The sequence below is a fragment of the Tribolium castaneum genome, chromosome 5, assembly GCF_031307605.1.
Source record: "Tribolium castaneum strain GA2 chromosome 5, icTriCast1.1, whole genome shotgun sequence".
Taxonomy (NCBI): domain Eukaryota; kingdom Metazoa; phylum Arthropoda; class Insecta; order Coleoptera; family Tenebrionidae; genus Tribolium; species Tribolium castaneum.
The window spans coordinates 8,377,278-8,396,597 of NC_087398.1; the positions used below are offsets into that span (position 1 = coordinate 8,377,278).

At 36.4% G+C, this 19,320-nt stretch overlaps 1 protein-coding gene across 6 annotated transcripts in view; it reads right to left on the reverse strand.

Moving 5' to 3' along the window:
* Positions 1-19,320, reverse strand: part of LOC656479 (uncharacterized protein) — an 88,246-nt gene that overhangs the window by 23,507 nt on the left and 45,419 nt on the right. For all 6 annotated transcript variants that reach the window (XM_015980074.2, XM_015980077.2, XM_015980076.2 and 3 more), the window contains one exon: positions 852-1,145. In XM_015980074.2, the coding sequence (XP_015835560.1) occupies positions 852-1,145 (294 nt within the window). The remainder of the gene's footprint in view (positions 1-851; positions 1,146-19,320) is intronic.

Genomic DNA, 19,320 nt, shown 5'->3' on the forward strand with positions numbered 1-19,320 from the left:
ACAATTTTTGCATATTTTCAAAGCGCCCATTAATTTGAATATTTATCGATTTTCGTTTATTTCGCTTGTTTTTACATTCAGGACCGTTTCTAAATTTACACATTTTGCATATAATTGATTCGAGATTGATGAAACAATTTATGTAAGCAGAAAGCAACTGCAGAATGTTCCAGTTTGACGAAATTTTAACATTAATTAATTATCTTACTAAAAAAAAATTATTTTTCAACGAATTACGTGTGGTTTGTCTGAAATTTAATTTATCAACTTTAGGTGCGACCAAAGTGCGTAAACAAAGCGTCACATTGATATGGAGCCGGCAGAGAATTAATTGATTCTGTAATTTGAGGTGATGATTTAGGGTTTAAATTTAAGAGATAATCTTTACACAGTTCGAATGCTGAAAAATAAACAACTGCGGGTTGTAAAAACTGTCGTTGATTAATTTTCGTTGCTTGGGGGTGAATTTTTTGTTGCACCGCTTTTACGGCTTTTTGAAAAATAAAGAATTATTAGCTCTTGTGTCGCTGAGAGAATAATCAATAGTCGATTTTTATCTACCTGGCCATAAAGCCGGTATTTGAGGAGCTTGCGACATTTTGGTTAAACTGTTGCAGTGTGAGTCTTAAATTAAAGTGATGATTGCTATCAGAGTCTTAGTGCTAGAGGCAGTTGAAGTGAAACCCGTTCAAAGTTTGCTTGCGGAAACCACTAGAGGAAAACATAAAATGAAAACTATGCTAAATCTCTTAAGGTATGCATGCAAGTATGAAGATAAAACTTCGCCGATTTGCGAATATTAACCAGAGTTTGTCAATAGCTACAGGAAGTAGTCCAAAGTTTTATTTTACCTTTTCTGCAAATGTAATCTCCGGGGGAGAACAGGACCGGCCGCAGCCGCAGCACCAACTCGCACAGGAATCCGGCTTCGGTGTTCTGAAAAATCTCCACCCTTTTCAGAGTATCTAGATGAACGTTGATTGCTATTTCAGCCTTTAGCTTATCTGGAAGACACGATACGGCTCTTTCTTCATCTGAACACTTTTGGGTGAGCCATAGATAGTCAAACCATTTAATCACTTTCACCTGCAAATGGTTTGGTACCCTGCGCATTCTCATATACGTTTTGACTCCGTCGAGTTTCGCTGTAACAAAACAACGCCTGATTAATAAACTAAACACCGCCTTCACGTCATGCCAGGGTGGAAGCAAAGCAAGGGGCTACCTTTATGTTATTACCAACTGGGCGCAAGCCAATAATAAAGGTCTAAAGAGGTAAAAGGCATTCGGAATCAAAGAAGCTATCAATAAAAATTACTGAAAAACGGGTTCGCTCACTAAATAAAAATAATCATTCGAGTAAATAATGTTGGTTTACAACTTGTGTATGAACCGATTATCGCTACAATTTCGTGATAAAAAACAAAAAGCGCAAAATGCACCGTAAAGCTTGCTGTTCTCGTAAATTGTCCGATCGATTTTCATTAGAGGAAATCCCATAAAGTACATACATCTCGAGTACCTTTTCAAACAACAATGACAGTGGCATTACAGTGGAATTAACTTGTTAACTTGCTGGGATTCGGACCAAAATTAGGACAATGCACTTTCTACAGTACCACCGCCTCTCAACAACTCATTTTAAGCAATTATCTGATTAAACAAGAATAACAATCTGCTTTTTAAAATTATCTGCACATTTATGAAAAGTCCGTCACGAAAGAAATTGGTGTCTGCTGAGAAATTGCTCTTTTAACTAATTCACTCACTGCATTTTGTCCTCTTTATAAATTAAAAATTGCTAATTGAAATTACTTATTAAAGAATCAAACTAGAGAGCAAACTATAGCCATGGTGAGATGATCTGCTTTACACTTAATAAAATATGTTTTGAGTAAAATTTGATCTAACTATTTTTTATCTAGTTCGGTTTCAAAATAGAGCTATATTTTTGGTTTTTAGTGTAGACTGTGAAATATTGAAAAAATCCGCAGCGTACGTTGGAACTGCGCTCCAAGTTTCTTTAGAGAGTCATAATCTTTTGATAACAATTGCTTGGGGTGCTGTAATAATGACATTATTCTTGTTAATTATGTTTTAAATGGACCATCTGCGCATGCCATCGCATATTTCATTGTTATTCAAGTTGGCTCCTCATTAGCGAGTATTTTGCCGGATGATCTCCAGATAATAAAAAATCAACTCTTGGAACTAACGAGAGCAACATAAAAACCGCAACAACACATTTGCTCGAATCTTTTCCATCCAGTACGTTGCAAAATCTGGTTGATTTGTAAACGTAGTGGATTGAAGCAGCGTGTTTTTATCGGAAATTCAGGCCTGACAAACAAATTTATAGTTGTTTTTTATTTGTGGATTTTACTAAGGGTTAATTATCTTGATTTCCTCCATTTGTTTTCATTAAAATTCTCCACCGAGATTGGTTGAGGTCGGGCCGAATCGGTTCGCCTAAATAAATAACAGCTTGAAAAATAAGAGGTGGTTCTGTTAAGCGTACCATTTCCCAGGTATGTTTAATCTAAAAATAGGGGGTAGAACTGTTTGATAAAGTTAAATAAATGTTGTAGCTTCATAATCGTAAAGTTGAGTACGGAGATGGACTCATTGTAGCGTGATTTCACGCTTCATTTGTCTATTTTATTCGTGATCGAAAATAAGGTGTAATAAAAAGTAAATATTGTCAGAGTGACGTAAAAATTACGGGGCTTTACATTATTGAACAAGCAAGTTTCGATTAAATTTAAATTATCCGTGCAACAGCTTTTCACAGAGCTTTATTTCCGTTCAATTACAGTTCCATCCGAAATATAATTATTATATTTTCATACGAAATTTAGCAGCGGTTGTGGTTTCGTGTGTTAACGCCCAAAATCGAATTTGAGTATTAATATCCACTCCCTAAACTAATAACTTTTGTGCTGTTTCAAACACTGCACCAAAAATAAGGTCTCCCGTTTTTTCAGATTAACAGTCTCGCGTTAAATCCTGTTAGGCTAGCTCAACTCAGAGCTTTAATTTTCTATTTTGTTACAAAATCCGAGCTTGTAATTTCACTAATATGGTGGAGCTAAAATGTAATTACACATAAGGTTAATAATAGAAACACGGTTTCATCAAAAAGACGCTAAAGTCAAGCACCCTCCAGCTCAAAATGAACATTAATGATTATAACTGCATAAAACGTAACGATGATTGAATTAACGCTGTGTGAGGAACTTTCTCATAGACTTTGACGTTACATTGTTGACGGCGGAATACTTCCACACACGATAAAATTAGATTTTATTACACAAAACTGGAAGAAAAGTGAAGAAACTCTCAAGAATGTTATTAAATTACGCGGGAAAACGCCGATGCGTCGAAGTTGTTTTGATGAGGTTTTATTTTAATATTTGGCGGTTTGTTCATTAAATTCCGGAATAACCGCCTCTTCACTTTGCTGTTTTTTTTGTTTATTTGTTTAAACTGTGATGTAAAACATTATCACAGTTCCTTCAAAGTTCAAATGCGAGCCCTTTTGCTGGTTCGTTACTGATTTACATAGATATAGACAAACGGTGTACATTTCTGAGCTTAACCAAATTTATATTCAACTCAAGTGCAGTCACGATAAGCTGGGATAAAATGACAATAACACTGCAGACTGCACTAACCACTAGCTAAAGTTGTTGCTAATTTGACAAGCAACGTATTTTGTAGTTAGCAGAGTTACAATTTTCTTTGGGAAAATAAACTGTGCTTTTGTGCAAAACTACTGTCCCTTCCGAAGTACCAAAAAAAAATTACAAAGATAGTCGATAACTATACCACAACACAATTTTATTAATTGTTGACTGTTTAAATTTTACGAGTAAATTATATAATAATCCCAAAATAATTCCTTGCGGCTAAGAATTCATTCTGATCTAACCACGTCACTGCGAAAAATTAATAATACTTTGGAAACAATGAATTCCATTATGACTTATTCCTAATATCCTGCTTTGCATAGGAAAGTAAGTAAGAGAATTTTCAAAGGATAATTAAAAACGTGCCCGTTTTATAGTTAAACTTTTAAACCCTGTAATATTTCCCAATATTGAATTTAAGCTGCCCCAACATTTCAATTAAGTTACTGAAGTTAAAATTGAAAATAGACACAATTTAAACTTTTACCACGTAGCAAACGTAGTCTACCTCATGATAACGAAAATGGTGGCGAAACTTTTTTAAATAAAATGTAAAAATCATGACAGGGACACGAACAACTTAATTAAAGGAAAATACAGATCACTGTATTTTTTAGTTTTTTAATTAAGTCTTCAAAACGCTTATTAAGAAAGCATTCAATTAATTTTCTTTTCATCTTATAAATTACGTCAGATTTGTACAAGTTGTTTTTTAGGTTGACTTAAACCCTCATATTTGCTGCATGAAAAATCCAGAATTTTTATTTTATCACAAAATAATTGTTTGACTAGTGGCCACTTTGGAAGGCGTGTAAATGATGGTAGGTCGTCGGCAATATTGTTTTTGAGTCATAAAATGCTGGTGGCGTCGTGGATAATGAAGGCTGGTTAGCGCTGTTAATACGTTAATCCCTTACAAGCTTGAAAATAAGACACAGTTGAAGCCATTATTTGGAGCTATTTAGGTGTCTCTGTTAAAAATAAGCGACTATTTGAATAATTGAAAATGAGTGTCAGAGCGTTCAAGATTTTAATTTTGATAAGCATAATTAAGTTAGTTCTGCCTACTCAATATTTATGTCATAAAATCGTCAGCGCAAAATACGTAGCCTTAATTGAAAAATGAAATTATATTTAGCGTCTTTGTAAACAAGAAGATAATTAGAATTTTTCGGTTTGCAAGGTAATTGGATTCGTCACAGTGAGTTAAAATTAAAATTTGCAACGCAAGAAGTTTCAACTTGTCCGCATCTAATTTAATTCGCTCGGGGTGCGACCCGTGCATGTATTGGTGGCCTCAGCCCCATTAGAAAAAACTAGGCTGTTTCTTTTGATCTCGTGTCAATATTTATGAAGTGGGGTGGATGTTTATAGCGAGTTGGGCAAGAAGTCAATGTCATCGCATAGCCCAGTTCCCGGAGTATGCGGTATGTAGGACGGAGCTATTTTTAGAACTCCGGAGCCATCGATCGCCGGGGGGGCGGCTTGCGACTATTTCAGGAACATCCCCTCTGATGCAACGTTGCGTTGCACACATCCCTCATCACGTGCTCCACGTTGTTCACCTGCAGGCCGATAATTGCTTCTTTACCGGCGATTTTTTGCCGCATTGCACACAAATCGCGCCACCTCGCTAATTGCTCTTTAGCAGGTTCGGTATTAATTTCGTGAGCATTTCGCTAAGTGTTGCATACAGAAACGTCTTATTAGTAGTCATTAAGTGCTACAAACCCGGTATGCGGACTATTTAATGAATCAATGCGGTCCTTGCTGGAATCCTTTATGTGCATATAGCGGCGATAATTTTCGTAAACCCTCGCAATATGTCCTGATCTGCCAAATTTAATAACTAATTACGTTACTTCATTAATGATCAATCTACTTTATACTACTCGATTATACTCTTCCGGTTTGCATTCCTAATTGCACTTTAATCACCCAACTGTCTGATTAAACTCCTTACTCGGAAATGTATTCAGAAGGACTTTAATTTCGAACAAATCAGCGAAAACAGCGTCACTACCAACGTTTAATTAAAAAATACAGTGATTTTATACATGACGCATGAAGGACACCACGATTTGGCACCGATTTGTTTGCTGTTGTAATTCGAGTCAGACAATTAGACGAGCAACTTTACTGGCTTAAAAGGTTTGAGAAAAATTAGCTGAATACAAAAAATCAACTCTGAAAACTAGCAAGTAAATACGAAAAATTTCCCATGTCAGTTGACAAAACTTTTTAAATCAAAATTTATTAATAGACATGCGAAGTCAATTTTCATATTAGTGTTGTGTATCCGGAAAAAATAATCATATGGTAAACGTTTAGAACAATAAATTTATTTTAAAATGCACTGTTTTATACCATTTATTTAATGATACTTTTGATATGAATTCGTAGAATTGTAAGGGATGCTTGGGAGGTCCGAATGGTTAGTGTGTGTGAGGGCTTTTAGGGCGAGTGTGAAAGATGGGAAACATGTGTTAAAGATGAATGCCGAATGTCTGGATTTTTAGAAAATAAGTTAGTCTGTAACTGGCTTTTGTAGAGTAAAGTAAAATTAAAAGGTCCTGTTGAGAAGATCGTAGTTTATTTACCCTATAATCCTGACGTAATAAATTATAAACTATAACAATTTATCAGAAGTGGGATCGTGAAAAAAAAATTATTCGTGGAGACTTAGTTTGGTTTTATTAGTGTTAGTTTGTTAGTGGTCAAAGAAATAAAGGAAAATGACGGACGATAAGAATAAAGAAAGCCCGAAGGAAATCATCCCTCAATCAGGACAGGAATTTTTGAACTTAGAGACAATTTTACAATTAGTGAAGGCAGCGGTGAGCGAAGCGTTACAGGCTCAGACAGGGACAGTGGCGGCGGCGGCGGCGGCGGCGGCGGCGGTTGACCAGGAGGTAGCAGGGTCGCCAGACATACAGGAGTTGTCCAGAGATAAGGAGGCGTCGGGGACGCTGGGGTCGTCTGGAAACGGGGTGGTGTCGGAGACAAGTGGCCTGCAGAACAGTCTTCCGTTGGGCCGGGTGGAGGCGCCTGGGGCGTCGAGAAACATGGGGTATTGCGTAATGCCCGATTTAACGCAAAGTTTACGCGTATTCAATGGAAAAGGAGGTGCATCAGACGCATTACAGTGGTTACAGGACATCAAAACCATGGCGGGACGTCAATTTTGGGGTGATGCAATTTTGTTGAAGGTGGCGCGTCAACACCTCGTAGATAGCGCGTTGTTGTGGTATCGATATCACCAGGATACCTTAACAACGTGGGCAGCGTTTGAGATGCGATTCCGCGAAAATTATACGGATCGAAGAACGCTCGCCGAAAGGTTTAGAGAGATGTCGGAGAGAAAACAAAGAACCAGTGAAAGCGCGGAAGATTATTTTTACGCAAAAATGGCGATGTGTCGCGATTTAAAATTGTCGTTCGCGGAAACGAAAGAAATGCTGCTCACGGGGTTGAAGTCCAGGGAAGTTGCGAGATCTCTGCTGACTGTTCGACACGACGATGAGTGGCAGCTTCTTCGTGATTTGAGGAACAATGAACGGTTGGATTTAATTTCGGTTCCAGAGAGGCGTATTCTGCCAGAGAAGAGAAAGTGTTTTCGCTGTGGAGCAGAGGGCCACATTTCTAAAAACTGTAACACTCCGAGAGTGGAAAATACCACCAAATGTTTTCCGTGTTTTAAGTGCGGGAAAATGGGACACTTCGCGCGCGAGTGCCAAGTACCGGGTCGCGATTCGCGAGAAAGACAAGTAGTAGGGCGAAACGAAAATTCGCAACGGGGTGCTACTGCAAACGAAGTGGCGGCGCAAGTAAAGACAATAAATGCTCAGTCGGACAATCTAAAGTATTTTAAGGACGTGAAAATTAACGGGGTGGAAGTTAGGGGTTACGTGGACATGGGAGCGGAAGTTTGTGTCATCCGGGATGATTATGTACCCAAATTAAAACTTATGTGTGACTGGGACAAGAAGAAGGACGTTACGGGCTACGGCGGTGCAGTTACAAGTGTTTTAGGAGCCGCACAGGTGGATGTAGAAATCGACGGCATCAACGCCCAGATCGAACTCCTGGTGGTGCCGAGGGAAACCCAGGAGATTCCAGTGATAATCGGGCATCCATACACCGAACAGCCGCACATCGAAATTGTAAAAACACCTCACGAACTTATAATAAGAAAATGTGAAGAGAACGGTGCGAATAATGCTCCAAGAACGGTTTTGTGGGCGAGTGAGGCGTCTGTAATTCGAAATAACTTCCTGGGGCACATCACAGTCAGGACACAGACACCAGAAAGTACCCTTTGTGTCGAAGGTGGACTACGCGAGTCGGGAGAGTGGGTACCACGATGTGTAATAAGCACAGACAGGAACGGTGACACGGTGTTACCCATTTTAAATATAAGTGGAAAGGACATAAAAATTGTTGAAAATCAAAGTGTTGCGCGAGGGGACGTGTGTCGAGAATATACACATCGGCGAGATGTTAACACGGAACCTATTGACGCGTGTGAAATCAACACTGATTTGGCCGGGAAAGACGCGGAAAAAGTGTTGGAACTTATAAATGATTATCGAGATTTAGTGGCCCGAAATGTTAAGCAAATTGGATGTACGAATCTAGTAGAAATGGACATTGAATTAACAGACGATAAACCAGTTGTCTATCGACCGTATCGTATGTCGTTTTCCGAAAAAGAACAAGTGCGAAATATAGTGCGCGAATTGAAAGAGGCCGATATAATTGAAGAAACTGATTCTCCATTTGCAAGTCCGGTAATTCTCGTAAAGAAAAAGTCCGGGGAAGTGAGGATGTGTGTCGATTATCGAGCGCTCAATAAGAAAACAGTGAAACAGCACTACCCCTTGCCGTTAATCGACGATCAGCTGGATCGACTTCGGGGCCAAATCTACTTTACCTCAGTGGATTTGTCCATGGGATACCACCAGGTACCAATGTCGAGGGACGCGCGAGGTAAGACGGCTTTCATTACCCCTGATGGGGTCTACTGTTTTAAGAGAATGAGTTTTGGGTTAGCGAATGCGCCCTCGCAGTTTCAAAGATTAATAAACATAGTTCTTGGGAATTTGCGATATGACACTGCGATGGCGTATTTGGACGATATTATTATTCCGTCCAAAACTGTAGAGGAAGGATTAGCTAAGTTAAAATTGTTATTTAATAGATTTAGATACGCGAACTTGACGTTAAACTTGCGAAAATGTTTTTTCTTTATGACAAAAATTGATTATTTGGGTTTTACAATTTCAAAAGAGGGTATTGAACCGGGAAGGGATAAACTTAGGGCAGTGGCTGAGTTTCCGGTACCTACAGACGTACACAAGGTCAGATCGTTTTTGGGGTTGGCTAGTTATTTCAGGCGTTTTGTCCGGAATTTTGCAATTATTGCCCGTCCTCTCAGTGACTTATTAAAAAAAGGAGGTAGTTTTAAATGGGGGGTAATACAGCAAAACGCGTTCGAGTCGTTAAAGAAAGCGTTAATGAACAAACCAATCCTTTGCGTTTTCGACACGGGCGCCTATACAGAACTTCATACAGACGCGAGTTCAACGGGGTTAGGTGCCGTGCTTCTGCAGAAACAGAATGACGGAACATTGCGACCGGTGTCATTTTACAGCCGAAAAACGACACCCGAGGAAGCGAAATACCACAGCTATGAACTAGAATGCTTAGCAATTGTAGCGGCACTAGAGAAATTTCGCGTTTATTTGTTAGGGATTCATTTTGTAATTCGTACTGATTGTAACAGTTTAAAATTGTTGGCAAATAAAAAAGATATGCATCCAAGAATAGGGCGTTGGTTTATTAGGTTGTCAGAGTTTGATTATACCGTTGAGTACCACCGGGGCGAAAACAATAAAGTAGCAGACGCCCTTAGCCGAAATGCGGTAGAGGCTGGTCGGGCCGTGCCAGTGGGTGGACTTCCAGATGTCATGGGGATAAAGATAAATACGGATTGGGTAGCGGCATTACAGCGTACCTGCAATGAAACTAAAAGCGTTTTACAGAAATTAGAAGAGGGCGATCAGGCAACGCACTCTAAATTTACGTTATGCAATGGTCGTGTTTATCGGGTAAAAGATGGAAAGTGGCGATTGTATGTACCTGTCGATTTAAGATTTGATATAATTAGTAACGCTCATAGAGAACTTATGCATTTGGGAATAGATAAAACGTTGGACAAAATAAAAGAGAGCTACTATTTTCCAAAAATGCGGGAAGAGGTAGGAAAATATATCAATCGATGCATTAACTGTTTGTATAGTAAGACACCGCGGGGGAGGCAACCGGGAATGCTGCACCCGTTAGACAAAGGCAGTACTCCGTTTCAGGTGGTGCATATCGACCATTTGGGCCCTTTTCCGTCAAGTAAAACAGGAAACAAATACGTATGCGCTATTATAGACGGCTTTAGTAAGTACACAGTATTAAAAGCGCTGCCGGATGTAGGAGCCGAGGGAACTCTTAGTTTTTTGAAAGAATTCGTTTCTAATTATGGAAAGCCCAATAAAATAATTAGCGACAGAGGTACAGCGTTCATTTCGAAGTTGTTCGAAAAATTTTGCGGTGATTGTGAAATCCAACACGTAAAAATTGCAACAGCAAGTCCTAGATCGAATGGACAAGTGGAGAAAGTAAACGACGTGATAATAACATGCTTAAGTACAAGTACGGATGACATAGAAGGTAGTGATTGGGACGAAAAATTAAGCGAAGTACAATGGGCTATTAATAATGCAACCCATTCGGTCACTAAAAGAACGCCTTTTAGTTTGGTCCGGACATACACGCGAGACGGGTTCACTAATAATCCGTTAGCAGCCGAAATACGCGATTTAAATACACGCTTAAATACGGAAGAAGAGCAAAATTTAGTTGCGGATCGGCTGAAAAGAAATGCGGATCGTATGTGCGCGAATTTTAATAAATCGCGGCGTCAGGCTAGGGTTTTCAAGCAAGGGGATTTGGTGTTGGTACGGGCTGAGGTACCGTCGACCGGCCAAAGTCGTAAATTGAGCCCTAAGTATCGAGGACCCTATGAGATTGTTAAATTTATAGGGAATGATAGATATTTAGTGCAAGATATAGAAGGCGAACAACAAAGTAGTCGCTTCTATAAAGGAATTATTTCTGTAGACAGATTAAAATTAGTTAGTAATTTAGAGGAGTAATAATTAAGATAAAGTAGGTTGTACAAGTGTTAAGGGTAATGTTAAATTTTTATCGGAATTTTATTATTAGAAAAATTTGGGGACATAAGTAGAGTGTTTAGTTTCGTTATTTTAAGTTATGGTAAGTGTCATTAGGGGAATGAGTGATTAGATGGTTGGGATGTGTTCTCGAGGACGAGAACATTGTCAGGAAAGGCCGAGTTGATATGAATTCGTAGAATTGTAAGGGATGCTTGGGAGGTCCGAATGGTTAGTGTGTGTGAGGGCTTTTAGGGCGAGTGTGAAAGATGGGAAACATGTGTTAAAGATGAATGCCGAATGTCTGGATTTTTAGAAAATAAGTTAGTCTGTAACTGGCTTTTGTAGAGTAAAGTAAAATTAAAAGGTCCTGTTGAGAAGATCGTAGTTTATTTACCCTATAATCCTGACGTAATAAATTATAAACTATAACACTTTTAATGTTATTTAAGATTTGTTGGCGTTATAATTAAATAAAGAATAAAAATCTAATCCAAAACAATTTTTTTGAGTTATTGTTTCACGAGACTGTGTTCAATACACAAAATTGAACAACGCATCAGGATACTACCAAACTAAAGTACTTTAAAATTTACATACATTTTTTAATTTAATTTTTTTTTTTTTAATTTTTTTATTTATTATGTATTATTTTTTTATTTTTATTTTATTTTAATCATCTGAACAACAAAAATATGGAAGCCACCTTTTTTATTTATTATATATTATTTTCTTATTTTTTTTTATTTTAATCATGTGAACAACAAAAACATAAAAGCCACCTTTTCAATAGCACCTCCAAAAAATATTCTAGAGACACTTAGCCGACTCTTTACATATCCTTACCTATTATATTTTTAAGTACGAATACACGCAATGAAATAGTTTATTACAAGTTATTTTAGAAATTGTAAAATCATAAACTAAAACATAAAAGCTATCCACCATTAAAATAAGAGATGATTTTCCCAAATTATCTACTTGCTTTCTTTTTTTCTAATAGGATGAGATAAGTTTTAAAATATAGGTAAAACATTTTTTGAATTAGATTCACTGTTCATCGTCTGTTACTTTTGTTTGATTATAATATAACTAATTGTTGGGAAAACAAATAAGCAGTTTATTTCGTTTTCTAATTTAGTACTATCGTTTCGCCTCCTTTTTGAGGCTTCTTCAGGACTTCAAAAAAAACATTTTTTTATAGTTATAACTTACAGATAAATAATGGTTTCCCAATTAATTATTATTAATAAGTTAGAATCAAGTAAGGTAACTGGTTATAAAAAAATGTCCCCCCTTGTAGTTTTGAAGAAGCCTGAAAAATGGTGGGGAAACTGTACTGAATTATAAAACCAAATAAACTGATTGCCTGCTTTCCCAACTATTAATTACATCACAATAAAATTCTTGTATGGTTAACACTATTATTAAAATTTGGGCTTTATTTTTAACCAAAGTATTTATTTGGATAAAAATAGCATCATATGTGGCAACAGTTTTATGTTCAATTACAAAGTTGACAATCTACTTCGTAAGCTACTTTAAAGTTAAAATAATATGTTGTGGAGATATTCAGAAGTTGGTTTAGATTAGCTTGTTGTTGAAAGACAGCCTGTTTATTTATAACTGCATCTTACATACGTCGACTAAAGGTGGGCGTTTAGCAAACAAGAGTTGGGATAAAAAACAAGATGAGAAAGTAATTAAAGCATCTAAAATGGTCTCGTAAACAAAATGAATTGTTGCTATTTTACTTTTACTTTTATTGAATTAGTTTTTATAAAACAGAGTGCGGCACACGTACGTTTTTCAGCCTCTGAATTGACATAGTTCACCTAACGCCATTTGTCGCATTAAATCGGTGAATCCAGTCATCAATTTGTAAATGAATAAATTTTTCACTTCAGTAGGTGCAGTACCAGTTCTTGAATAATTTGCATTGGTATTCATTTACGTATTGTTTTTATTTGCGCTTCTAACAGTTGGCAAGTGCTACCTAATTTAGGAATAAATTTAATTTCGTAACATAAAATTCGTATTCGCAGTCTTGTCGTGTCTCATGTTAAAAATTCAATAACAAAGGAAATGAGCTTTTCAAAGAGCCGAAAATCCCGCACCTAAATTATTTTTACGAGCTTATAAAAATCTTTCAATTAGTCGTCTATGTCTCTCGGTGGCCTAAATAACGTTCCAAAAGAATCATTTATGTGAATCGCTAGTTGGGTACAATGCAATTATTAATTTAATTGGATCGTTTATTTTGATTAATTTTAAAAACAGCGCGGAACGAGTTAATAAATTTTAAGTGAGCGCGGCAGTAAGGTGACATTTTTCACATTCAAGTTTTATTAATTGACCCGTCTTGCGGTTCCATGAGCTTCATTTTTACCACCCAACTGAAAATGGAGGAATGCCTTTGTTCTCGTTCATTTAATCTTTGTATAAATTACGCACCTACGTACCTATTAATGGACCGTATTTTCAACTAGACTAATTATATGGGGCTTCCCAAGCTTATTCATCGGCATTAACACTCGATTTTTATCGGCAAGTTTACCAAGAAATTGGTAATGTACCGTGCATGAGATAAAGCGCGCTAAAATTACAAAATCGTTGCTTTGCCATTGACGTGGAAAAATCTTCGACAAAAACCGACTCGTTCGAGATTATCAAATTTGCGACTCGGGGGAAGAATAAACAAAAAGGGTTGCAGCAGTAGCGCAGCTCTATCCAGTATTCTGTTGGTGGAAGTAAAATACACGATTTTTGAGTGTTTTCAAGCGTTGGAGAAGCTGAAACGAGGCCAGAGACTTGAGAGACTGCAGCTAGACTGACCGTCACTTCAAATAATCGTTGCTGTACTTAACTCTTGACCAGAAAACTAATGCAAGTATTTATCAAACATTCACTTCCACACCACATTTTCCAAGTTTTTCTAAGTTTCTGCACTTTTTATGTATTGAAAATTGATGAAAGTTTTAGTCATGAAAACATTAAAAGTAATGAAAATGAAACTAAACTCACGATCTAAGTGCAGAAAGCTTTTAGTTATTTGTCTTAAAGAGGATGGGAAAGTATCTTTATTAAAAGCTTGGGAAAAGAATTGGGTAAATATCACAACACATTTTTACTGAATTAATTAAATTGCCTTTGATTCACGTTAGTTAAAATTATTTCGTTAATAACAAACAAGTCTAAGACTTGGTGTTGTTATTCGATTACAAAAAGTAAGGTGCACGAGGCAGAAAGCCGTTATTAAAGCTAACATTTAGTTTAATTAAATCTAAATTATATTTAATGACTCTTGGTCTCGCAAGCCCACTTTTAGTTGCTGAATTTTTTCGTAAAAGTACATTAGGTAATATGATTTTCATAAGAATACTTTTAAAATCTCCTAATGGATGCTTGTTTTTTGCTTTGTGTTCATTAGCGAAAAATCATTTTTGCCTTTGAAATGGAGTGAAATATTTACAAATTCTGAAATGCTTGATCGCTTGTTTATCCCTAAACTTAGATGCGCTCGAAAATGTCCCATTTAAATGCAAATACCTATTAATAATTCTCTTTGTTATTTGGTTAAACCTCATCTAAGTAGAAGCAATTCCTATATGATTTACCTTCAAAGATAAACGGTTCGCTAACAGTGTTCAAATACCGGGTAACTTTTATTAGATAGGTTTCCAGATATGAACAGCAGCAAACTGAAGTATGTGCACGTACTTACTTCTAGTTTGCTTTATAGGAACTTACGAGTTTAATATTTCCTGTCCTTAATGCTCCTAAACTGAAGTAAATAAAAAATGACTCTGGCCCCTGTTTATTAATTTGGCAGATGCAAACTAATTAGCAAGTAATTTTAATTAAAAATTGATAAGCCACAGTCGACCCCTTGAAAATATCGAACCAAATAGGTTTACCTCGATAAAAGCGAAATTAGAGTGCTGCCTATAGCAGATCGCAATTAAACGGAGGTTCAAAAAGAATACCTAAATAATCAAAAATTCTGCTTTCAAAGGAATTTTGTGCATTTTAAATTTTATTAAAGTGTATTCAGAGTTTCTTTCTTGTGAGAATAAATCTGAAAGAAATCTTAGCACGGACCACTGCATTGGAATGAAATGGAGAGCTTGCTATGAGTGAAAAAAGTGAAGAAATTCTGAACACGTAAAAGCTGAAGCTATGTGGGGAGAGATTACAATTCGTCGGTGCCCTTTTAGGTAGTGGAATATTAATAAAGGGGCGAAATTAACGGATTTTATTACACACGCTCGTAAAAGCTATGACGGCAAGTGTGCACACAAAAAGATTTAAAAATACAAAACGGCTCCAAAACGACGAAATGGCCTCAAAAATTAAAAAAATCAAACACCCACAACCCACATCTCTGTTCATCATCGCAATAAAAAATTGTTTTGCAGAGATAACAAAATGTAATTACGAAGTTTCTGCTTTATTATAGTCGAAAAGTTTCGTTGGAAATTTAACGCTTTGAAAAATTTTTCTGTGAAACTTTCGCGCAAATAGATCAATAATAATTATGACCTCTTCATTAAAAGGACACAAAAAAGTGTTCATTAAAACCTTTAGCTTTTTAGATGCAGCGTTATCAAAGCTTAATAAATGGTTTTCAAGTTAATTACTGCTACAAACGAGAGTCATTCAAGCTTCAACGATTATTCGAAAAATTTTCATACCTCGAAAATTCATATTTTAATCGTCGATACCAAATTTGGAACACGTAATGAACTATTAAGCACAAAAACTCAGCGCGGTCGTAAATTAAAAACCCAATTCCAGATTTAATTGGGTGCTAAAAATTACCAATACTAAAGATTTCTGTGTAAAATGTTTTGACAAAGCAAAGTGTAATGCGGTGTGCTGTTTTCACCTATTTAATTATTTCGTAATTACGCGCTTCTCAAATTCCGTTTTGTTGTGTTAGACGTAGGTGAGGGAACAAGTTTACAAAGCGTGAAGTCTTTGAAAAACCATTATTTGTAAAGAACCTGCTTGATGTGAGGTATTATGTTGGTATAAAAACGTTTCGTCGAGTAAGAAAGACATCAATCTATCCTTTCTATATGTCTATCGAGGGGCAGTTAGTCCCAAGGGGTGAAAAGTATCTGGAAAGGTGACTGTAAAGCTTAGCGAAGCACTCACCACGAGAGAGCATCTTGGAATTCTCTAGATGCTTAAAATAGATATCGTGGTTACAGGCATGATGTTAACAACTCGCAACGTGTGTTTAATCATTAATTAAATACCGTTTGAAAACTCAGCCTGTTTATGAAATTGAGTTTTGACGTTACGTAGCAGAAAATTGCGATACTGTTTGTTGTAGCATGCATTGTCGGTATTGAAATACACTGTAGCGTGTTACAAATATTTACTCCAGATTTGGATTAAATATTCAGGTTGAAATAATATTCAAATGGTAAGTCAACAATCCTAAATAAATTCGCCTACTACATCTTCAGAAATGTTCCTCGGCTTTGTTTCACGTTTAGTATTTAAATCAACATACAAGGCCGAAACAAGCACACAAACAAAACTGTGTAAAACAAAAAATCTAAAAAAAAATTTATAAATTGACAAATTTTTCTAACCCGGCGCCTCCACCATTTTTACAAGCAAGTTGATGAATGCTGTTTTTATTAACTTTGACGAATATTACTATTCAATTACTTAATATCAAATAGTTTACTGTAAAAGGTGTGTCTTTGACCCGGCGCATCCACCATTTTCAACTTTTTTTTTTTTTGAAGTTTCACTACTTTAACGTTTATCTCAACTAAATTTTAGCAAAATTTAGTACAAAAAAACGCATTTTAAGGATTGTTTGCACACTTTATTAAAACAACTTTTTAGTGCCAAGAAACGCAGGCAAGACTTTGTCTCGGGGATATTTTTAGTAGAAAGATTACAATAGGCTAGCGGCAATAATAGCACGCATGGTGAGAAGATTATTCAAAAAAATCTTTCAAAAAGTTTATTTTGAGAGGTTTTTATTTAAAAGTTTTTTCATAAATGTGTTGTAAAAAGCTAAACAGGTAGCTCAAATCCCGTCCCCACTGCATTTATTTTTATTCCTTAACTTAATAATTAAATTAAAATACTTCCCGTCTAATGTGTTTGCTTTCATGTTAATCCTGATTGACGTTTTAATCGAAACTTTATCAGTTCAATCATTCATAATTGACAATGATGAATTTCGGGATAAAATTAGAAAACGTAATGAAAACCACTTTTGAAAACGAAATTATTGTGACATAAATATGCAAAATAGAAAATCTGCAAAGTGTGGTTGCGAAAACGTCCTTTGTTTTCGGGGATTATTGCTGAAGACCCCACACACAATCTAATCCTCTTGACTGATCACAAATGAGCAACTTTTCAAAATAAGACGAAAATGACACACATAAGCCCCCTGCAATCTCCTTCACTCAACGGCTTCCTTCAGTTTACTCATTGATGAAGGGGTGGTGGCGCCGTCTTGCTTTCATCCAATCAACCTCTTTAGATTTTTAAAAGATCCTTGACACGGATCATGGCTCTCTGCACAGTTAGGAGTCACTTCATTGGTCTTCATAAATATTTACATCATTTTAAAGACGATTATTATGTTTACTCATCCAAGCTGTAAACATTTTATTAAGCAATTGTGTCGCAAGCAATTGTATTGCCAGGGTCGTCTCGTTCATTTTTCATTAAAATAAAGGAATTGATTTAAATAGCTATCACTTTTTTCCACACGCTCTGTTAGAAGTTTGTTTTTTCAGTCGATCCTTATTCAGGCTGCATTCAGCTTCCCCATATTTGCTCACGCATTCGTAAGTTCGGTCAAGAGCGAAAAATTAAGCTTGTAGCAAAAACTACTCATCTCGCATCTAGCGAGCTGTAGGAAAGATGAACTTAATTTTATTCTGGACTCTTAACGGAAAATGCGTGTAAACAGACGGAGGCTGACGAACAGCGCAACAATCAATCAATGTGAAGGCACCGCAATTTGGGGAGGTTCTGTTCTTTTGTTCCGCGAGCTTAACTAAATAACTGGACAATTGTTTCGGCTTTTTCGCACAGTTTGCTTTATCAAATGAAGCGTCTGGACTTAACGAACCCGAGCGTCGATATTAAGAGCTTCAAAAAACACATTCAAGATTTTTAATGCGATGGCTGGTCAAATAAAGGGCAAAAAGGCGTGAAAACACCAATTATCACTCGAAAATTGTCGCACCGGCTTTTGAAACGTCCAAGGGTGGATTAATTTTTTCGTAAAAACATCCATTTTTCTTAACAGGGTATTAAGTATTTAGATGTTTTTTACTTGTGCGAAGATTGATGTTGACAACTTGTTGCTTTTAAAATGTTGAATTTATGAATTTAAACCTGGCCACCTGCGGCAAATCCGCACAATTTAACACCTAAGCCCGGGGTTTAACACAACTAGTTGTTAACACAATAAAATCCGCAAAATTAAAGATTTCGCAACTTTTATCAAGAGAGATGTGCGGGAAATTGACCGGGAGGGAATTTGGGATTGGGACTCAGTTTAAAAATAATTAAACTGCGAATTTTTAATTTGTTTAGTAATTGAGTTTGTGGCGGGACTATTTCTAAAAGTTTGTTGGTGATTTATTTAGGTCGGTCGTTTTCAAGTAAATCGTTAATTACGTCACTCGAATAGCTTTAACATTGTGAATCTGACTTCATGGAAGATTAATTGTCATAAACCGCTGAATAATTATATAAAATCGATACTTTAACAATAAAGTTTCCTGGCATTTAACATGTCCATCTGATGTAATGACTAGCCTTATTGTCACTACACGTATCCAGACGTCAATAGACATCACTTTATGATATAAATACAAGGGCCGAGCGTCTGCGCTCTCACACGCACATCTCCTGCGGAATTGTCGAGAGATGTCTGTCACTAAAAGATGCTCTTGATTGACTTTTCATCCGACAAAACGAGGTTAAGTAGAATTTTGGTGAAGCCGAGGCGGACATGTGTTGATATGATAGCTGGGTGATATCTTTCAGACCCTCAAATTTATATAAATTACTGACGTCACTTTCGCCTGATCAAATTGAGGATGCTGGAAAATGGAGCTTTTCTGCTCCGAGAAATTCGAACGAATTATTTAAAGGCGGATCAATTTTTCTCAACATTGGACGCTGTTCCTCACATTTTTACTCTCATCCTTCGAAACCCACGATTACAAATTATTAAAATACAAAAATTATAGTTTCGAAAATGTCGGCAAATTACTTTTTAAGGCGTTTAAATATTATTTAAACAAACAAAAAATTAAAGTACAAATTGGATCCAAGCTTGTTTTGTTTATTTGAATGTTTCAGATAAATGGATAAAGTTTGTATTAAATTCAAACTTGTATACAGAC